The sequence below is a fragment of the Chrysoperla carnea genome, chromosome 5 (genome assembly GCF_905475395.1).
Source record: "Chrysoperla carnea chromosome 5, inChrCarn1.1, whole genome shotgun sequence".
In the NCBI taxonomy this organism is placed as follows: domain Eukaryota; kingdom Metazoa; phylum Arthropoda; class Insecta; order Neuroptera; family Chrysopidae; genus Chrysoperla; species Chrysoperla carnea.
Window position 1 is genome coordinate 70,711,393 of NC_058341.1, and position 24,410 is coordinate 70,735,802.

General features: G+C 29.9%; 1 protein-coding gene across 1 annotated transcript in view; it reads left to right on the forward strand.

The window, feature by feature from the left end:
* LOC123301480 (DNA mismatch repair protein Msh2) overlaps positions 1-24,410 on the forward strand; it is a 64,117-nt gene that overhangs the window by 26,965 nt on the left and 12,742 nt on the right. Inside the window, exons 3-7 of the mRNA XM_044884226.1 lie at positions 13,046-13,252; positions 13,317-13,478; positions 16,547-17,048; positions 18,929-19,375; positions 23,735-24,049. Coding sequence (XP_044740161.1) covers positions 13,046-13,252; positions 13,317-13,478; positions 16,547-17,048; positions 18,929-19,375; positions 23,735-24,049 — 1,633 coding nt within the window. The remainder of the gene's footprint in view (positions 1-13,045; positions 13,253-13,316; positions 13,479-16,546; positions 17,049-18,928; positions 19,376-23,734; positions 24,050-24,410) is intronic.

Genomic DNA, 24,410 nt, shown 5'->3' on the forward strand with positions numbered 1-24,410 from the left:
CTCAAACTCACTTTTTAAGTCCTAAGCACGCTATAAAAATTTCATCTTGATATCCATTCGTTTTTGATTTATCATGAACACAGACGGACAACCGGAAATAGATTACTTAGGTTATAAATATCGATTCCAAATTTGTGTTCGTAGCATCGATTTTTTTAAGCGTTACAAACTTGGGACTAAACTTAGTATACCTTGATATATTTCATATATACATGGTATAAAAATAGAGGGAGTTTGATTTAGCTTCGATTGCAATTTTGAATGCGAAAAGTCTTTATTTACAGTCAGGGTCCGATCTAGCTATTTTGCCGGCCCGGCAAAAAAATATTTGCCGCCCTATGCCTATACACTCATATCATATACCGGTGTTTTTTTAAGTTGATATATTCTTGGAACTCGATAAATAAATTTAGAAATATATAATAGTTCCAAAGAAATAAATAAAGAAAAATATTATTTCCAAATAGACACATCTTAAACCGGCATCGCATCGAATTCGATCTAAGTTTTCAGGTTCAATTAAAAACCTTACTATTCATAACTGACAAACGTTAGATTAACGCTTTAAATTAGAAAGTTGTTCTTTTATGAATAGACAAACACTTTTTGTTTGAAGCATTTTTTTGTAAACCGAATTTTTCAGACAGGAATTGATAGAAAAATGTAATTGTTCACTCAATTTGAACAAATTGGTCTTTATAGAAAAACGAACCACTTTTATTGAATTTATTAGAAAATTTTTTTCGAAGAGTGTCTAGATTTCTCAGAAACAATAGGATATTATCGTTAGTCAAAAATAAATTATGAAATTTGAAAAAAGTTAAAATTTATGTAAAAATATACTTAAATATTCTGATTTGGAGTCATAAAAGTACATTTTTCTTTTAAAATATTAAAATTAAAAATCGTAATTTTTAAACTGTATATCACGTGACCTAACACGCGGGAAAGCCCTGCTGTGATGTCATATCGGTATGAGCCATAGACCATCAGCTAGTTCAGTGTAGACAGCTTTGTATAATATATCCATAGATAATCAGTATTTATATTTATTATAATCAGATGTCTATGAATATATCTGTCAAACTTATTTGTGTTATTGTGTATAATGATACCGATATTACGTCATCAAATTGAATGCCCGCATTTTTGACAGCTTAAAAAGGTTTAAAATTTAATTTAAGTTTTTAGCAAGAAAGCGTGTGTATTTTGGTGGCTTTTTATTAGCAAAATCAACATTTTGAAGTATTTTTTCAGAAATAGTAGAATACCCTATTATACGAAATAACCATTTTGATACGAAAAAACAATTTTGGGTAAAATTTTTCAGTCCGTTTTTGAACAAAAAATGTTACTTTTTTAATCAATAACAACTTTCTAATTTAAAGTTTTCATCTATCGATTACCAGTTGGAGTAGAGTGAGCTTGAAAACCTAGGTTAAATTTAATGTCTACGTAAGATGTGCGCCTATAAACCCAACATTTTTTGCTTAAAGCATTTTTATCGATAAAAGTTATTTTTCGAGTTTCAAGCATGTCAACTTAAAAAACAGCCTGTATACAAGATATATGTATTATATTATTATATGTACAGTTTCGCTTAAGTACATAGATTCCAATGGTGTTTTTCAGTGTTTTATTTATAAATTATAATGAATTTTTCCATACAATCCAAGTTTTCGGAATAGCCTTGGTTTAATTGAGGCCCGATTGCCGCTCCAGGCGGTGGCCCGGCTCGCCCCTCCCTGAATCGGGCAAAGTTTACAGTATATTTTTATCGCTCTTCTCCATGTTCCAAATTTAATAACTGTAATGTGCGGAAGTATCCAAATCTTTTACATAAATAAATAATCTACATTAATTAATTGCATTACACGTCTGATGTAATTTATAAAAATATTATGAAGAATAATTATCGAGACCAACAGATAGTGGTTCATCAACGGAATATTTTTAGTCTGTAAAATATAGATACGGAAGGGGTTATCTTTAATATTTATTATATAAAAAAATATATTTTTTAACATTTTAACTAACTCTAAATGATTAAAAACTATATGATCGTTAAATGTATCCAAATCGTTAAATTTATGATAGATGCATTATTATACACTTATATATAGACTACAAGCACATACTAAAATTTATCGAGTGAAATGTATCGAAAAAGATGCTCATATATGTAAAAGTAAGTTTAACCACTATGGCATTAGTTTATCGCGGTACAGGGTGAGTACAGGTAAGAATTGAATGTCACACCCCTCGGTATCTCACCCCTGCACCTGCCAATATAAACGGCGTTGCAGGATACTAACTCCCCCCTCTCCCTCTCTCTCTCTCTCTCTCTCTCTCTCTCTCTCTCTCTCGCTCTCGCTCTGGTAACTTCGGTATCGGCAGTAAAAAAAAATTGCTGATCTATCGTCAATTTCTGAAGACCTACGTGCATTATGTCTGTACAGCATGTATGTAATTCGCTTCGAATACTTACACAGTATTAATATCATACAACGCCGTACAATTTGGCTGATACAAGGGTGATACACCAAGGGGTGTGACATTCAATTCTTACCTGTACTCATCCTGTACCGCGCAAAACCTACGCCGTGCTTAAACTTACTTTTACATATAGGAACATCTTTTTTAACATGATTCCTGGTGGGTCATTTCACCCGAAAAATTTTAGCATGGGCTTGTAGTCTATTATTCATTTTCACAAAATTTTATACGAAAATTTATTTTTGAAATTTTCTGTTTGAGGGGTGTTTTAGTAAACTTTATCTAAAGTAGCAAACAAATAAAATTTAAAAAAATTTAACCGCACTCGCAAGGCTCTCATTTTCTTGCGCCACGCTTAAATCATCAGATTATTGAAATGTACGTTTTTTAGCATGTAATTAACCCACCATATTATTGCAAACGCAGCGCTTGAGAACATATGTTAATATAAATTTTTCTTGATAAAATTGGTGCAAGAATATGCTCTTCAATTTTTTGTACTTACTTGGTAAACATTCTGTATGCAAACATCACATAGGTCTAGGGCCAGATATAATATTTGACAGCCAAGTCAGAACGGTTGGAAAGATCGCGGGTTGGGCATTCATTTAAATCGGCCCAATTATGACGAACTGGAGGATATTTCTTTCTGATCAGCGTGTTGATCATACCTCTAATGGAGTCGAGTTAGCTTAGTATGCGGATTTTTTGGCCTTTGCGGTTCACCCTGTGAAGCATGAATTTATTTATTAATTCAAAAACACTATGAAAAATGTGTTTTTAAAGTATGTTGAGTATATTTCTTCATATAATGGGATCCACCCTGTAATTTATAAACTTATCTATTCTTCATGGTAAAGTCAAAATATTCAAAATACATACAAACTTAATGTTTTTTTAATTTTTGAAATTATTTTTATAATAACTCATCTTTAATTTATTTAACCAATTATTTATTTCTAGATAAATAATGACGAAAATAGTTTGAAAAATGAGTAAAAATGACAATGAAATTATGTTCTTTAATTAAAGAAAAACAATTAATTTTTCACTATTTTCGCAAACAAATTCGCAATGTACACAAAAGATACTTAATTTAAATTATTTTTTTTCCGTTATTTTACGAGTATTTTTAAGAAAAGTCGCTTCTAAAATGAACTCTGGCCCCATGTTTATTTAAATAACTTCCCAGTGGGATAGTTATTGTAATGGGTCCGATTTTGCAAATTGAAAATTTTGACATATCTCCACGTTTCAAGGCCTTTAGAGTCGAATAGTATGGTTTTTAAAAGGATGTCTGTGTGTGCACATGTATGTATGTATGTTCGGATTCAATTTTCTGCTCGCATATCTCGAAAGCAAATGATGATATTGACATGGGACCAGTTTCATTTAAAGCATAATTATGTAACATAGACCTGATTAGGTTTTGAGCAAAATCGGTCAAGTCGCTTTTTGTACCGAATGAAAAATTGTATAATTGTCACTATTATCACTTGTCACTTATATAGTATTAACGTCATGAGAGTTGCTAGGGGCCACGGAAAAATAAATTTTACAAAAAAAATTATAAATATTAAAACATATGATATTTTTTTTTCCACTGGGAAGTTAGTCGTGTGGACCTTTCGGGTCGCACCTAGACCACTTTTTTTAATTAGAATTTTGTATTGCCTAACAGTCAATGCCGTGTTCGTTGGGCAATTTCAATTTTAAAAACAAAGACTACCGCGCTAGAGCCTTCACTTCTCCTTCTCTCATTTGTCTACCCTTTTGTTCATAATTTTAGATATTTTAATTTTTTGGTGCGGAATCCTAAGTTTTTAGAAAATAAAATATAGGGTATGTTATTCTATAGGCGAAAGAATTTTTTAAATCGGTTGAGTAATGGATTCATATATGAATTTGAATTTTTGTACAGACTTTCACCTCCTCTGCTATTCGGGGCGGTGACGAATACAACAAATCAGAAATCATTAAAATCGGTCCAGCCGTTCTTGAGTTATAAATGGTCTAACTAATCCGACGATTATTTCCCGTTAAAAAAATCAATAAAATATTTTTGTAAACATACATTTTTAAAACAAATGGAAATTAAATCCAAAATTTTCTGGAATAGTTTTAAAAATCTCGAGTTACATACTATGTTGCAATTTTCATACAGAGGGTAAAATGTAACCTCTTATTGATTTTGAGTAACATTTTGATATGATAATATTTATTTTTAAAATAACAAATTTTATTTTATAAAAAAATAAATAAATTTTTTTAAATTATACGGATCAATTAAATATCTCGTTGAAAATATTATGAATTATTTTTAACAAGTGAAACAAAGTAATTGACTAAGTTAATTATTGAAAGATCCGGTATAGAAAGAGTTGAATTTCAGTGCCAGCATTATTTTTAATCAGTGAGATGAATTTAAAACACAATTATGGCGGCAATTCGGCCGCTATTTGTTTTGGTTTTCGAAAAATCCAAAAATTTTCGAAAGTATTTTGTAGAACTTTTCTTCGTTTTTCTTTCACAAAACCGCTAGTTGAAGCTATCTGCAAATTTTCAACTGCCTTCTTTTATAGTTTTGGAGAAAATAAACGCCCAAGTTTTTGTCTTAATTTGCGCTCACCTGTAAACTATGTTGTTTACGAAAAAATGTGTCAAACAAAAGTTGTATATTTTTTTATATAGAACATTTAAACTTTCGTTCTATCTCTAATGATTTACAATTTACAAGAAAAAAATTTGAAAAAAAATTAAATAATGACATCATCCCTAATTTGGCCGTTTCATATTGAAATACTTTAAAACAATTTCGTAATGATTAGATCAAGCACAGTTAAGTATTTGTATTTACAATAGAATGGGATTGAATTTATTATATGAATTCATTGATACAAAATCACTGAAGTTAAATAAACAAAATCATTACTTCTATGAAAGAGATTGATTTTAGTTTAAAATCATGTATTTTATTGATGGAAAATAAAATTGTACTTGTATTAAAGTTGGAATATATAATCGTGTAAATAAAGCGAACCGATGAATTAAAAGAAAATTTCTTTGCGTTTGCTTTAAATATAGGATTTGGTTATTACGAACACATACCTGTCATGTCTAGTACAAATGTGATTGTGTCAACTATATGAAGACTGTTGTTACTAACTTATAGAGAGTTTGAAATAAACTTATGATCATTTTTGGTTCAAATCCAACTCGAAGAAATCTTTTTTTTTTAAATAAACTTAATAAACCGGCTCATATGGTTGTGACAATCACACCACTATTTTGTTATAATATTTATAAGTGGTAGAACCAATCAGAAAAGATTGTTTAAAACTATGTTGCATTTCAAAACAACAATATTTGAAATTTCTTAGATAGTATATTACTTTTATACAAACAACTCATGCGTTTGTGTCAACTTCACTACTCAACCTCGTACGGTAGTTGTATCACATTCGAGGCCCCATTTACCATATTTGATCTCGCGATGAGGTTGAGACAACCTCATATCGGTCGATATTAATTTTTTTTCAGTTTACGGATCCAAGATCCAATTGACCTATGTTGCTCATTTACGAACTCTTACATTTTACGTCGCTGAGGACGCTATAAAAATTTAAGTTTGATATCTCATTTCGTTTTTTGAGTTAACGTGGCGACAGACAGACAGATGGATGGGCGGACAAACGGAAATGAATAGTTAGTTAATTTTATGAACACCTATACCAAAATTTTGTTAATAACATCAATATTTATTTCTAAGCTCTACTTACAAACTTTGGACTAAAATTAGTATACCTTGACATATATTTCATTAATACAGGGTATAAAAATGATACAAAACATCAATAAAAAGACATTTATAAGTTTTTATCATTATTTTAATAGAATTTGCAATATTTATTTATACGTCAGACAAATAAAAGGCGCAAATAAATATATCTATTATATAAGTTTCATAATTATTATTAACAATTACTAATTATTAATTATGATGCGTTATTTCTTATTTCCATAAAAATTTGAGATCATTGCAATAGGAAGTGATATCTTTATACAGGAAGATTTAATAATTAATATAGTACAGAGTGTTTCTATTCTAAGTGTTGTTTGAAATTTAAACTTAAATTAAGGTATTTCTAACGAAGCGCGACTAAAAATTGTTTTGCACGAAAAATTCCAAAGATGTAGTTTTTAACGACAAAAGGTGTAAAAACAATGTTAGAATTATTGACGTTCTCTGTTAGCTGTTCTAAATTTTTTAAGTTATGGATATTTAACATTTAAAAGATAGAAATTCATACCAAATACAGTAACCTTGTCTTTTGACAATACGGAGTAGTGGACATCAAATCCGGTAGTTCCGCTTTTTTGCAGACTTGTTTAGGATGTTGGTCTAATAAATAATCCAAGTTTGTGACCTCGAGCGCTGAACGCAACTTTGTCAAAAATCGAAAAATCCGTGAAAATTTCGGATTTTAGCGCTTATAACTCTAAAGGACTAGTTTTTTGATGAATTCTTTTCAGAAAGTTTTTAAGGTAGACTAAATTTGCTACAATATGAGACGAGAATGGACTCTGTGGACCCAATACTCCGAGATAAAGTCTTTTAAAATTTATCGACGTAACTTTATACATCAGAGCTAACATCAAATCCGGTAGTTCTGATTTTTAGCTGACTTGTTTGAGATGGTGCCCCAATGAATAATCCAAGTTTGTGACCTCGAGCGTCGAACGCAACTTCGTTTAAAATCGAAAAAACCCGTGAAAATTTCTTCTGATTTTGACAATTATAACCCTAAACGGATAGTTCTCGGAGTATTTTTTCAAAACGTTTTTAAACGAGACTAAATTTGTTACAATATGAGACTAGAGTCGTCTCTGTAGACAGAGTAGTTTCCGATAAATCGTTTCAAAGTTTATCATTAACATGTTTTCTAACTTCTCAATTTTCTGCAATATATTATCGCCTGAAATGTTACAAAAAAATTGCGATGTTAGAAAAAGTGATAAATTTTGAATAGCTTTTTCTCGGAAACTATTGCATCTTCAGTGGCGATTATAGTCTCATATTATAGCAAATTTAGACTACTTTAAAAACATGATAAAGAGGCACTTCAAAAACTACCACTTTAGGGTAATAATCCAGAAAATCGAAAAAAAAAACTGACTTTCATGAGTTTTTTACAATTTTGGACAAAGTTGCGTTCGTCGTTCGAGGTCACATACTTGGATTATTAATTTGGACAACATCTCAAACAAGTCTGCTAAAACCGGATTTGATGTTAGCTCTGATGTATAATGTTACGACGATAAATTTTGAAAGGCTTTATCTCGGAAAATATTGGGTCTACAAAGTTCATTTTCGTCTCATATTGTAGCAAATTTAGTCTACTTTAAAAACGTTCAGAAAAATCAGTCTTTTAGAGTTATAAGCGCCAAAATCCGAAATTTTCACGGATTTATGACAAAGTTGCGTGCGGCGCTCGAGGTCACAAACTTGGATTATTCACTGGAATAACATCATAAACAAGTCTGTGAAAAATCAGAACCACCGAATTTGATGCATACTGTAATGTATCAAGTTACTGTAATAACTGTTTAGAAGACATTTTTGAAAAATTTATATTCGCGATTTTGATTTAAAAAGTAACTTTGTTAACAAAAATACATGCAAGGTGTTTCCTAGAGTAGTGGCCCAAACACAAACCGTAGATTTAAGTGATTATTGTCTATCAAATAAACCCATATTGCTTCATCCGATTGTGCTTCGTTCGCAAGGTATCGCGCTTCTTGTTAATTTCCAGAAAAACAACACTTCTATTGAATAAAACGCTCATAACTTTTTACTAGGTTAAGATAAAAGATTTTTTGCTGATGTCAGCGTAAAGAGCACAAATTTACTTACAAACTGATATAGCTTTGTGGGTTTTATAGTTGAGCTAATATAGATCGGTAGCGTTCATTTGGGGAGACATGTCTATTAATTATTTTTATCAAATATTTGCAAATATTTGCATCAGACGGTATAATTACCGGGACAAACTCCAGAATTTAGGCTACAACATAACTGTCAGGAAACGTGTTTAAAAAGATGTAATAATATTAACAGCCAGTAGAAAATTATGTAATGTCAAAAATTAGGAATTTGATATAACGTTTTAACTACGTTTTCTGATAGTTATCAGGTTATATGTTCTCTAAAAATGAAAATAGCGAGATCATGTTGATGCCATTTTGTAGCCTAAATTCTGGAGAATTTTTTCCCGGTAAATATATATCCCGGGTTATAACCTCATTGAGCAGATTTACGATGCAAATATTTGATATAATGGCGAAACTGTATTAGCTCAACTATAAAACACACAAAGCTATATCAGTTTGTACGTAAATTTTGTGCTCTTTACGCTGACATCAACAAAAATCTTTGATCTTAACCTATAAAAAGTTATGATCGTTTTATTCAAGAGAAGTGTTGTTTTTCCGGAAATTAACAAGAAGGATGATCTCTTGCGAACGAAGCATAATCGGATGAGATAACATGGGTTTGTTTGATAGACAATGATCACTTAAATTTAAGGTTCTGAATGATAATTAACAAAACTGAGAGTATTTTTTTTAAAGCGAACCTTTTTAATAACTCAAGTAATTATTGAAATTATTTATTCCATTCACTTTTGAATAAGAATACTAGAATAAGGAATACAAAATTTCATTTAAAATTTAAAGATCCCGCGTTATGCTTAATAGCTCCGGTAATATATTGTAGATATGCTAGATTGGTTTAGTCCGAGTATCTCCAGGTTGTAATTCTTCATCTCGTTCTCAATGACTCTCATGTATGAGTGTCAGGTTATACAACACAACAAACTTATCGACCCCTTTCCCGTCAATACTGGTGTAAAACAGGGCTGTTTGCTTTCTCTCCTCCTATTCCCAATAGTGCTTGACAAAGTGATGCGAAAGGTCAATGAAAACAGACGCAGAGGTATCAGGTGGAAGATGACTGAACGACTAGAAGATATTGATTATGCTGATGATCTTTGCATTATGTCACATAATATCAATGACATTAAAGGCAAAATAAACGACCTAGTCGAAGAAGGTAACAAGGTGGGACTGAAAATCAACGAAGGAAAAACCAAAGAGTTGAGAATAAACATAGGACATAAATATAAAATATATATGCTAGATTGCATTAAAAATTTATTTGGATAATTGTCCGGTAATTTTCCAGCAGCTTATTTCGTTTATTGACTGACTTCATTGGCGTTCAAAAATTGTAACTAACTTTAACATGTAGTTTTTTCATCATTTTTTATATAACGTTCTTAAAGAAGTATGTTAATACCACATCTAAATATGTGAATAGCAAAAATCTAGGCGCTTATAGAATCTTAAATTAAGTATGATAATTATTAATCTCTTGTAGATTAATTTTAATTTATAAGATACGCGTTAATTTCATTAATTGGTCTATAATTATTATTTGATTGGAAATCGTTTTTTTTTATTTAATTTAAGATACTAAATAAAATCGCAATTAAAATGAATTATGGTTCGTTGCGTATGTTAAAAAAAATACTTAGAGATTAGGAACTTAAAATGTTTTTATCAACGTCAACAAAGTTCAATTCCGATTTGTTTTATACACAACTAAAATATTAAAGGAAAAATTTGTTAATACAAAATTTTACTAAAAATTTCAAATAGCTGTATCTCTGCGAAAATTCTCCTCCTTTCTACCTTCCGTGCAAACCGGCGAAGAGTGATCAAAGATTTTGAGGATTAGATTCCAAAACAAGAAAGTACAAGTTGGCAAACGAGCTATTGCGATTCCAAATTCGATGATTTTTCGGAGAGATACAACTGTTTAAAAATTTCGTGTACGAAATAAAATATGCCTATCTAAAAATATTGGTGAAAAAGGTTATTGCGTACAGAGTTTTGGAATTTTTCTGTAGCTCGCAGAGTTGAATTAATAAAAAATAGTATAATAACAAGACCTCCCCCCCACCCTTGGATGATTCCTGCACACGGGTCTGTTAAATTGTAATTTATATTGCAATAAACCTAATCAATACTATATTTTCATCACTTAGCAGATGAAGGTATTTTTTTTCTAATGCCGGATCTAAGACCATAATTTCAATTTTATTAATATCTAGCAGCCCGGCTATACGTATCCTATTTTTTAAGGTGAACCAATTTAAAGATAAAGTTACGAAATTTCATCAAAATCGGTTCAATAATTTCGGAGTTTATCCCAAGTAAACTTGTGATACGAGATTTTCATATATTACTCTAGTTAACATCCACGATTTTTTCTAACTTTTTTGTATATTCTCCGAAAATTACGAAATAGGTGTCATTCGATTCGTAATTTTATGTAGAAAGTTTACTGAAAAAAATGAAATGGCGCTAAAAAAAATTGCAAAAGTTATAAACAATTAAGTGAAAAATAAAATAGGGGGTTCAGTTTTTTTTTAATAACTCAAAAAATATTGAAAATTTTCGAAATCTGAAAAAAGATCCAAAAAGATGAAGAAATTTCCTAAAATAAAGTTTCTGCTGCCGAAATTGTATCTCTAATATTTATAATTTTTACAGAGCCTTGAAAATAGCGCAAAATATGACAAGTTTGGCTCTCGCGCGCGTTCTGTCTTTGAGACCTACTAACAAAAAAAATTATTTTAACATATAAAATATGAATATTAATAAATAAAAAAATTAATGTAGTTTTGAGATACATGAATAAACAATAATCCGTGGTTGAAAAATTTTTTTCCTAATTTTTGCATTAGTTATGTAATTGTTAACTAACAATTTTTTCTATATAGAATGTTAACATAAAATCTCCGATAATTATTAAATTAAAACCCCAGAATTTTTTCCCTCCGTGAAGTTATTCTTATTAAGCTTACAAATAAATTACCGTTTTTAAAATTTTAAAATTTTGATTTTTCAATTTGTTATTAACATTTGAATATTAACAAATGAAAAAAAGTAATGAAAACAAATATTTTTTTTATTGTTTTAATTTTTTATAATTAAAAGCTACATAAAAATAATTTTTTAAAATTTTTTACAATTGTTGTTTAAAAAATTGTTATAAACAAATACATTGTTTATGAGTAAATCGAAAATTTTTTTTTTGCAATGTGTTCATTAACACAAATTATAATTTAAAATAAAAAAACGGTTTCTTAAAAAAATTTATTTGTTGCTTAAAAATGCGTTTGTTAATTAACAATCTTTTTTAGCTACTAATTATTAATATTAAGAAAAATTATTATTTTTTAAAATTTTTTAATTGTTTGAATTTTTTATAGTTAAAAGCTACATAAAAATAATTTTTTGAAAGTTTTTACAATTGTTTTTAAAAAAATTGTTATAAACAAATACATTGTTTATGAGTAAAAACTTTCAAAAAATTATTTTTATGTAGCTTTTAACTATAAAAAATTCAAACAAGTAAAAAATTTAAAAAAATAATAATATTTCTTAATATTAATAATTAGTAGCTAAAAAAGATTGTTAATTAACAAACGCATTTTTAAGCAACAAATAAATTTTTTTAAGAAAAAATTTTTTTATTTTAAATTATAATTTATGTTAATGAACATATTGCAAAAAAAAATTTTCGATTTACTCATAAACAATGTATTTGTTTATAACAATTTTTTAAACAACAATTGTAAAAAATTTCAAAAAATTATTTTTATGTAGCTTTTAATTAGAACAAATTAAAACAATAAAAAAATTTAAAAAATATATTTTCTTTCATTACTTTTTTTCATTTGTTAATATTCAAATGTTAATAACAATTTGAAAAATCAAAATTTTAAAATTTTAAAAACGGTAATTTATTTGTAAGCTTAATAAGAATAACTTCACGGAGGGAAAAAAATTCTGGGGTTTTAATTTAATAATTATCGGAGATTTTATGTTAACATTCTATATAGAAAAAATTGTTAGTTAACAATTACATAACTAATGCAAAAATTAACAAAAAAAATTTTCAACCACAGATTATTGTTTATTCATGTATCTCAAAACTACATTAATTTTTTTATTTATTAATATTCATATTTTATATGTTAAAATAATTTTTTTTGTTAGTAGGTCTCAAAGACAGAACGCGCGCGAGAGCCAAACTTGTCATATTTTGCGCTATTTTCAAGGCTCTGTAAAAATTATAAATATTAGAGATACAATTTCGGCAGCAGAAACTTTATTTTAGGAAATTTCTTCATCTTTTTGGATCTTTTTTCAGATTTCGAAAATTTTCAATATTTTTTGAGTTATTCAAAAAAAACTGAACCCCCTATTTTATTTTTCACTTAATTGTTTATAACTTTTGCAATTTTTTTTAGCGCCACTTCATTTTTTTCAGTAAACTTTCTACATAAAATTACGAATCGAATGACACCTATTTCGTAATTTTCGGAGAATATACAAAAAAGTTAGAAAAAATCGTGGATGTTAACTAGACTATATATAAGATATGTATAATAAATAAAATACTATTTTATTGTTTCAGAAATCACGAACAGTTCGAATATTTTCCAGAGATGATTACTACACCGTACATGAAAATGATGCTATTATTGCTACCGAAATACATAAATCGTTAGTGGTGAAAACTATGGGCAGCGATGAAAAGCTATCCAAATATTTAGTATTAAATGCATATAATTTTAAATCATTTTTACGCGAATTATTACTCGTCAAGCAATATCGGGTTGAGGTAAAACTTTATCACTTTTATTTAAGTTAAAATTTTATTTTTAATAATATTGTACCTTTATTAGGTTTACACAAAAGAATCTGCAAGTGGAAATGATTGGACAGTCGAATATAAAGGATCACCAGGAAATTTAATACAATTTGAATCGATTTTATTTAGTGAAGATATACTTGTTGAGAGTTTAATCATTGCAATAAAAATTGTTTTACAAGATGGTGGAATTCGGGTAAGAATCAAAAGTTATCAAAAACGAATAATGATTTTCTAGGCCATTATTTAATGACGATTTGTTCTTTTAATGTTTTGAAAGGTGATGTTAAAAAATACATGTTTTTGTCAGTTTTCGTTGGTAACCATGTTAGCTGCTTTTTAATAAAATTTTATTTTTTGACTATTCCTCTTATTCCAGAAAAGTCTTGAACCATTTAACACTCAAAATTTAATCATATTAGGCTAAGGCCACAAAAAAAAGATTAATTAGATGAGTGTTGATGAGGCTAACCCAAGTATTATCCAAGAGACAGACTATATTCAATATATTAGTATTATCAAAGAATACAGAATACCTAATTGAACATAATTTGTATATGCATATCTGAACTCACCATTTTGGTAGTTTGAACTACTCCTCCAAAGGGTTTAAGCGTTACATATGTATAACGACTGGATATGCGTTGGTTTGCTATATTCACCGATAGATGACTATGCGCATAACATGTATTTTTATTATAAAATATATATTATGCTCGTAGAGCCCATCTATTGGTGAATATAAAAAATCAATGCATATTTAGTCCTTATAAATATGTAACGCCTAAACCCTCTGGAGGAGTAGTTCAAACTACCAAAATGGTGAGTTCGGATACGTATTTACAAATGATGTTCTATTAGGTATTCTGTATTCTTTGGTATTATTATCCCTATTCCTATATATTATTAATGTGAAAATAAGGATATTTGTTTGTTTGTTACGCTTTCACACCAAAACTAACGAATGGTTTTTAATAAAACTGTACAGCAATATAGCTCATACATCAGAATAACACATGAGCTATAAATTATAAAGATTTAGATATTTAATATAAAAATTAATTTAATAAAATAATGATCATTTTGAACCATAAATTAAAGATTTCTGTGAAAATTTAAAACAGTAAATGTCAAACAAATCATGGCCAGCCACCTTTCTGATATACTCAATCAATTATGACTATTTTACAATTTTGAAAATTGAAAACTGCGTATCTTTTAGCTGCATAAAACAATCCATTCAAGTGTTATGGAAGGGGGATAAGTGAGATCAAGAGAGGTGGAGGCTATAAAGCTGTGGTTTTTACTTTTAAGCCCAGTGAAACGGGCGAGTATCAAGCTAGTAGATAATAAATGAGAAATCTAGAATTTTTCGAAATAAATTTCGATTTTTGCTCCAATTTCCTAGATCAATTTTTTTATTATATAAATACGGATGTTGACTACCATGTAGTTATCAACAATTAGTTTAATGAAATTAATAATAATAATAAACTAGTGTTACTATATGGAGTTCATTGAGTAGAACGGATAGTCCACCTGTCATCCGAATGTCTGGCCACATGACTCGCCCATTTCCATTTCTGCCTTTTGACACTCACAACTACATCCTTGATTTTTCTTTCTATATTATGTCGGGTCACGGTAGAATCTTTTAGCTTCGTCCTCTTAAAATAGCATCTCTTACCCGGAGGCGAGACCTTCGGGTGACAGGTTGTAATCAAGGAGAGCACAAAGAACCTCTTGGTCTAGATGTTAGGGACCCATTTGCGGTGTCCTCTTATGTATTATTAATATTATTTTATTAAAAATTCATTCAGAGATTTGAAATTTGTATGTCTTATTTTAATTTAATAAATTGTATAAAACGGAACCTGACTAACGACAACTTGAAGAAACGAAAGAAGTAAATCATCATTAAATGATCCAGAATGTCAATGAAAGGTCCCCGCACAGTTAGATAGGGAAATGGTTTTCTGTGAAACTTTTTTCAAACCGACTTCTAAATGTTCTTTGAATCGTTCTGATCAAAAGCTCTCACGGCCACAAAATTTTTTAACAGTTTTCAAGCTAATAGTCGCCCTATTAGCTCAGTTGGTTAAGGCGTAACCAAGGCGCAACCAGTCGCAACAAAATTAATTTAATTAATACAGTAGAATCTCGATAACTTAAACCTCGGTAACATAAAAACCTCTCTTACTTCAAAAAATACTATGTTCCCTTCCCATCAGAGCCCAAAACCTCTATAACTTAAAATATGCAACCTCTATAACTTAAATAAATAATCTCTGTATAGGCCCTCAGTAACTACATAGAAACATGTACATACCTCTATATTAACTAGCGTACATAGAAACATGTACATACCTCTATATTAACCTTTACCTAACATAGACACTTGATAACTTAAAACCTCTATAACTTAAAATATTTTGTGTTTCCCTTGGACTTTAACTTATCGAGATTCTACTGTAGTTGTAATGGGCGGGTGTAGTGCATGGTATATGCATGAAGGAGGTGCACTCATACTCTGAAATTGAGGAGCTGATAAATGAAATCAGCGGAAAAGTGGTAAAACACATATATGGTATCACAATGGGCTCTATAGTCTAAGTGAATATAACCTAACCTAACCTTTTAAGCTAATGAAAATTTTGTGGCCCTGAGATCTTTTGATCAGAACAAAGAACATTCATCAGAACAATCTGAAGAATTGAGTGGACACCTATTAAAAAATTGCCTAATCAACAGTTGAAGTTCTGACATCAGATTGGATCTAGTATCTTTGGATTGTTTTAATAGCCAATTTAGATCCTAAACAGTAAAAGTTAGAATAACACATTAAATTATAAAGTTGAGCCTCATAAAAAAAAAACTAACATTTTTATCAAAACCATTTTTTCGATGATGTCAGTTTTTGGAGGAAATGCGATTTAAAAATATTTCATTATTGCATTTATTAATCGAAAGAAAACACGCTAAATACGGAACAATGCTTTAGCCAAAAGTTGTTAGGGGCAATAGAAGACATTCGCCTGTGTCCATGACTTTGACCTACAATTTTTGTTGAGGTCTTTTTTAATAGATGATCCATCTTGTATTTGTTTCTTTAATCGCCCGCTTTGTAGCTCGAAAACAACCCGATAAAAAATTTTGTGGCCGTGAAAGTTTTTGATCAGAAAGTTTCACAGACAGCCAGTTCCTATCTAATCGTGCAGGGTCGTTTTTGCATGTACATTTTTAATAAATTATTGAATATTGTAGGAAATTGGTCTGGCATGTTTAGATCAAAATACAGCAACAATAACAGTATGTGAATTCAACGACAATGAATTATTCACCGATTTAGAAGCATTACTCGTTCAATTAGCACCAAAAGAATGTTTAATTGCTAAAAATCAAACAGCCGATATGTTCCGTATTGAAACAATAATGACACGTAATAATGTTTTGTTAACAAAATTAAGTGAGAAAGATTTTTCAACGGATAATTTAATAAGCGATTTAAATCGTTTAATATTTTTTGAACAATCGCAAGTATGTGATGCAAACAGATTACCTGTCATGAAAAAAATGATAGCACCATGTGGTATTGCAGCTTTGATCAAATATTTAGATTTGATGTCAGTCGAAACTAATTTTAATCAATTCAAAATTGTTGATTTTAATTTAAAAGAATTTGTACACGTAGATGGTGCTGCTATTTCTGGCTTAAATATTTTACCACCGCAGGGTCGTGAACCAACTGAATTAAATAGTATTTTAGGTAAAATTGTTTTAAGATAATTTCTTATACAGGGTGTTATAAAAGGTTATAAAAAATAATTGTTTTAGAAAAAAAAAAGGATCATACAAAAATTGTAGAATCTAAAGAGTTCTATAAGTTCGTATATTGAGGGTGTTCGTGATTTTCAATGCCACTAGAAAGTGAACTGTAACTTTTAGTTGGTAGTGCAGTAAAAACCTCAGTTTAAAAAAAATATCCCGTTTTTCAGCGAGATAATTAGTAGTTGTGGAAAAAAGTTGGAAAAAATCTGCGAGAGGGGGAGGGAGGTATTTAGAAAAATCGGTTTGAAAAATCAATTTTTTGCAACAAAAAAAACCGAAAAATGAGACCAGTTAAAAATTATGTAACTAAAAAAACGAAAAAAAAATGAGACCAGTTAAAGTCAAATTTGTTCAAAACATTATGAAAAAAATCGGTTTTATCGCGAAAAAATTGTATGCTTTTGTAAAAAAATTTTCGTCGCTAAATAATGTAAGGCTTCCGCACAATGTGCGAAAATGATAAAATAGGTGCCTCGAATAAGCCGTGCACGTTTGGTAACGAAGCAACATACACCAATAAAAAAAACCATTTGATACATGATAAAATCGTGAAAACGATAATATAAGCGTGTTTTCTCGTAAATTTTCTAACAGATTTGATTTTAGATAGTCTCATTTTTTCTTTTTTCCTCTGTTCCTGTTTTCTAAATACTGCTATTTTTCTCCTAATTATCTCGCTGAAAAACCGGACGAGATAATTTTTTAAAATTTTAAATTCGTTTTCTTGTAGAGATAGATGGTCATGCGGGAGGAAGGTTTTTAAAAAAAAGTAACTCGAGCGCGTCAGACTTTTATAGGGAATGTTAAGTGGACCCCAAAGAATTAGAGTCCACTTCTTTGGGGACCCCAAAAAGTCCTCCATGAACTTACGTCAGCTCTCGTAAGTTGATGGCGGATTTTTGAAAATGAAAACAAAAATCGATATGTGTAGCAACTCGATCGCGTCAGATTTTTATAACTTGATGCCCTGTACATTAATTTGTCATGCTGTACCTTAATCTGATAAACGGCTTGCTGGGTTCAAAACAAAATAAATTTGATCGCTTTCGAGTGACTTCAGGTAAAACAATAAAACCTTACAGATCGAAAAATCTGAAAATGTGATTAGGACCAACATAAATTTCAACATAAATCATCACTGTATCGGATTTTCAGCTTTTTAATATCATAAAGTTTTTTTTAACAGATTTGTAAATGCTGAAAAAAGCATTTGGAAAATGGTTTTAGTTGGGATTTTACTGGGACTTCGGACTTCCTGTCATTTAATAAATCGGAAAGGTGCGATAAACGGGTTTTATGCAAAAAAGACATTTTAATAAAAAACAAAAACAGGAGGTTGTGAAGCAAAAAATTCGCATGTTTAATTTTTTCATTATTGTGGTCTTTACTAAAAATTATTACAAGTTTATTGAATTATTTGAATTCAAGCTTATTAAATTATCAATTTGTCCAGTTTTTTTTCCAATTTGTAATAGTGTTATGTATTCAAATATTTCAATAAACTTGTAATAATTTTGATTAAAGATCAAAATAATACAAAAATTAAACATTTGAATTTTTTCATGAAAATTGGTATATAGGTATACAAAAATATTGTAAGCAAATTTTTCTTATAATTTTTTTCGATATCGCTAGCCATATCTGTCATTTGTAGTAGGCTGAGTTTAAAGTTCTGGTTTCGGTTAAAAATATGACCCATCACCCTGTTTGATTATGCAAAATTTAAAATCGATATTCCTATAAATAACGAAAATATGAGGGTGTCTTAAATAAATAAAAACCAGCTAAGCTAAAGTCCTGTTCAATATATGATTTCAGGATGTTTTGATGCGTGTAGCACCAGTCAAGGTCATCGTTTATTAGCTCAATGGTTTAAACAACCATTACGTGATATTGATAAAATAAATGAACGTCACGATATTGTAGAAGCTTTCTATAAGAATACAGATGTACGCAACACATTACATACATCGTACTTAAAAAGTATACCAGATCTACAAGCTATTGTGAAGAAAATCATGCATAAAAAAGCAAAATTACAAGATTGTTATCGTATTTATCAAACAGTTCAACAATTACGTTTCATTGTACAAGAGTTGATGCATGAATCGAATAAAGGTGTTCGTACAGTCTTGATTGAGCCATTACAAGATTGTGTCAACGACATGGCCAAGTATCAGCAGATGATTGAACAAACAATTGATTTAGATGCTGCTGGAGACGGGAAATTTTTAATTCGATCTGATTTTGATGAAACATTAGTTGGTAAGTAAAAACCTCGAACTGAACCTCGGAGTTTCTATATATGTAAACTAGCAGATACCCGCCCGCTCCTGAGAAATTTCAACTTTAAAAGCAAAGACTATCGCGTTATAATCCTCACTTATCCGTCCTTTTGTTCACAATTTTATGAATTAAATTTTTTGCTGCGGAACCGTAATTTACCTAAAATTTAGCCTATGATACTCGCTGATAACGTAACTTTCTATGGGTAAGTAGTTAATTCAAAATCGGCTAAATAGTTAAATCAAAGGAATTTTCATTCAAACTATATTCCGTTATTCACCACCAAAACGACGGGAGCTTCATACAAACTTTCATCCCCTATAAGACCCCCTTAAAGAATGAATTTTCATTAAAAAAAGTGATACAGTAAACTTTTGTCTCAAACCATGAGCTCATATATCAAATTATTACATTTCTAAATTCAAAAATGATAAAGTTCTTTCTACCCTTTTTTAACCGCGTTTAGTGATGAGTTTCAATCAAATACGGCCTTTCATCAATTGTGTTAAAGAATCTTTATGCAAAATTTTAAGTAGATTGGACCAAAGAATCACGTTGTCCCTTAGGGATATAATTTCGGAAAAATCGGCTGCCTACACATACAAAGAACACACCCTCTAAGTTTCAGGTCTCTACGATCAGCGGTTTAGGCTGTACGTTGATCCGTCAGTCATTCAGGACAAAGTATTTTATATGTATAGATTGGCTTTCTCTCAAAATTTCAAAAACAGTGCTTTCTGATTATTTTTAAAAGTAGATCAATTGTATCAACGGTCTTAAAAAGTGGATTTTTACATTTGGGGGAAGTTTTAACATCCACGCGTTGGCAGCGTTAAAAAGAATAAAAAATAGAGTGCTATTTTACAAAACAAAAAAGTATTTTCTAACTATTGCCAGAGTTATAAACTTCGTGCAATTTCTTTTAGCGTACTGAATGGTTAGGCTCATCTCATAATCTAGTCAACAAGCATCATTTTAGGACGAACTTGTTGTAGTTGTCATTTGATTCGGAAATATGGTTAGAAAATTTTCGAACGCAAATGAAGAGGTGGCAAAAATTACTCAACAATTTAATTACAAAAAAGAGGGGTTTAGTTTTTGGAAAATATCTAGAATACTATTAAAGATATTCAAAATTTAAAAAAAAAAATCCTTATAGAGCAAGATATCTGCTTAAAAAAAAGTCCTATCTCCCGGAACTACCATCAATATTGAAGGGGCAGTTGATATTCTCAAAAGCCATTTCATAATACTAGCTTGATTCAAATAAAATTTTGAATCATCTAATTCTATTTTAGGCCAATAACCGGGTATTTTTTTCTGCAATTTACTGCAGTTTTTGGCATATTGGAATATGTTAAAGTATCCTCCGAGTGTAAATTCAAATTGGTGGGCCAGAGCTTCAGTCACAATCTTGGAAAACATGTTTTATCAAATATCTCGTGTACCGAGCATCGTACAACAAAACTAGTAGGGATCATTTTCATGGAAAATAACATTTTCTATGACTTTCATTGGAATTTTTTTTTTCTATGACTTTTATTGGAATTTTTTTTCTAGTTAATGCATAGGTTTTTGTTTATAGCGCTCCAAACTTTTCTTGATATGATTATTGCTAAATATATAGTTAACGGTTCATGGTGCATGAAAAATGGTGATAAACAAATTTGTAGAACATATAATTTGCAATAAATTTCATTCAAAACTTTTTAATGGCATTCGTAGTAGAAGAGCTATAGGCCAATAACCAGGCATTTTTTTCTGAAATTTACTGCTGAAATTTTTTTGTGTTGGAATACGTACAGGAGTATCCCCGAATGAAAAACCAAACTGACGGGAGGAGGTTGAGCTTTTGCAGTCGTCCTGGAAAACACGTTTGCCCCAATGTCCCGCGAACCGGGCATCGTACGACAAAAATATTAGGAATCATTTTTGTAGATATGTAATAACATTTTCTATAACGTTTATTTAAATTTTTTTCTGTATAATGCATAGGTGTTTATTTATAGCGCTTCAAACTTTTCTTAATATGGTTATTGCTAAATATATAGTTAACGGTTCAAAGCAGAATAAAAATGGTAATAATCAAATTTGTAGATCAAATTTCCAGTAACTTTCTTGCAAAACTTTTTGTCTTTACATTTATAATTAAGAGCTATAGCTTGATAAAACTTGCACCTCGTAAGTTATCAGTGGAAATGTTGTAAGTTATCAGTGAAATACATTACGTAGGGGTTGTACCCGCGGATCATTGATTAAATTGATTGGGTTGAATATAAATAATAATAAATCATATTAATGAGAGCGAAAAGTTGGCGAAGGGGATAACAGAGATAACATACTGATGCAAATTAGTTTATTGAAATTAAAAAACGACTTTACATTTAATTTTATATAAAAAGTGGCGCATTATTTTAACACTTAACTTTTGAATGAAATTTAATGTTCTACAATTTTGTTTATCACCATTTTTAATATACCGTGAACCGTTAACTATATATTTAGCATTAACCATATTGAGAAAAGTTTGGAGCGCTATAAATATAATCCTATGCGTTATACAGAACAAATTATGATATAAAAGTAATAGAAAATGTTATTCTCTACGAAAATGATCCCTACTATTTCTGTCGTACGATGCCCCTTCACAAGATATTTTGATAAAACGTGTTTTCCAAGATGGCGGCTGAAGCTCACACCCCTGCGTCCCGCCAATTTGGATTTACCCTCGGGAAATACCCCTAAACATATTCCAACATGCCAAAAATTTCTGCAGTAAATTGCATTATGAAACTACTTTTTTTTCTCTGGCTATTGGGGTATAAGAGTTGTAGAAGAAGTGTGCAATCTTAAAAACCGTAAAAATATGAAATTTGTACATATAGCGACTTTTGAGGCAAAATACACTTTCTTAACAATAACTCAATTCGCATATAAATTTTCAATAACAACTGAATTTGGTGGGGCTGTGAGAAAGGCAGTCTTTATAACCGAGAAAAACTTAAATTTCTATGTAAAATAGGAAGGGGAAGGACGCTAGGAAGTTCATGTCATCAAAAGCCACTGCCTTAACACTTAACTCAATTCAAATACAAATTTTCAAACTTCCAAATTAATCTAGGTGGTGTAGATTTCATATCATGTTATTCGAACAAACATGATACAGCTTAAAAAAGATAAAATGGGAGTTGAGAAGGTGACATCCCCAAAGATACTTAAATAACACTATATCAGCTCACATACAAATGTTCAACCCTTTAGCTTCTTTAAAGGGGCTGTAGATGCACGTAAAGTTTTAAAAACTACGAAAAAGCCGTTTTTTATTTGGAAATTCTCATACTAATTAAATTCTAATAGAGATGTCAGTAAGTTAAACATAGAAGTCACATATAAAGTCAATTTCATATTTTTGTAATACTGAAAATTTTAAAACTGTGAATACTATCACTTGTTTTAAACGTCAACTGTTAGTTTTAAACAACCTATTAACGATATGAATAGTTAACAAATGCTCAACGTTTTAAAACTGTTTAGTTGTTCTACAGAAATAACAATTATGTATGAACTGTGTATAGACTTTTACGGGAAGATTGTGGCCAATTCAATTGTCCTACTGAGCAAATAATTCGGTCATTGTGCATTTTAGATAGAGTAAGATGTATGTATCATCGTAGCGTGAGTTCAACCGATAATAAGGCTTCTGTGAGTGAGCTTCCGGGAGATCCAGAATTATTGGCTGGCCTTAATTAGCAAGTATATATAAATTTTCGAAAATTATTTCGAACGAATTAACTATTGCAGAATGTTCAAAGACGGCCTTTTGGCTGACAACATTTTTCATATTTAATGAATTATAATAATCGATTAATAAAAATATGATAATATTACTTATTCAAGCCTAGCCTACTATTACCACCAGAGTAAATTAATCTTGTTTATGCAATTATATTAAATTCAAAGACTTTTCGCTATTGAGCCTAGCCGAGTTTGGCCTCGGAACACGTTCCACAATGGTTACCTTTTTATACCATGTTTATATGAAATATATCAAGGTATACTAAGTTTAGTCCCAAGTTGTAACGCTTAAAAATAATGAAGCTATCAACAAAATTTTGCTATAGGTGTTGAAATTCCCTAAATAGTCTATTTCCGGTTGTCTATCTTCATCATTTTAAGTTACAAAAAAAGCCCTAAAACTGTGGAAAAACATGAAGTTTCGCCTTTTAACTGGTAAATCATCGTAGACAGATAATATAAAATTAATTTTCACACAAATTTGCTTAAAAATTTTATTTGGTACGTTTGAAACGTTTATAAATGAGAATATTCTATTTTCAGATGTATCAGAAATACGTATAAAATTAGAAGAACAAATGAATAACGTGTTAAGCGATGTTACACATGATTTAGGTTTGGATCAAAAAAATGTGAAATTAGAATCATGTTCACAATATGGTTATTGTTTTCGTGTAACATTACAATATGAACAATCGCTACGTTCCAAAACCAAATATGAAATATTGGATGTCAAAAATAATGGTGTACGTTTTACTAACAAAAAATTAAAGGATATTAATACAGAATATGATGCAACTGTTAAAAGTCATGAAGAACAACAATCGAAAGTAGTCGATGATCTAATGTCCGTTGCAGGTAAATTAGTTATGCCAAGCCGAATAAAAATAATTATTGCTTTTTTTGGCTTGTACAAAATTTAAGAAGTGTTGCTTAAACTGGTTTGTAATTATCTTCTCCAAGAAGTCGAATAAAATAACTTTGATCAGGCCCGTGCGCAGGAATCATTCAAGCAGGGGATTCAAACTTTTGTTTATAATGTTAAGTCATAAACTCAATAAAAACAAGAAACTCTTTTTTCGAGTAAAAGAACATTTTATTCAGTCAAAATATGATATTCAGTCACTATTTTTCATTTTTCTAACAAATGTTTTGAGACGACGTAAAGTAGAAAAGGAGCGTTGATTCGTCGCCTGACTCCGAAGATTGTTCATTTATG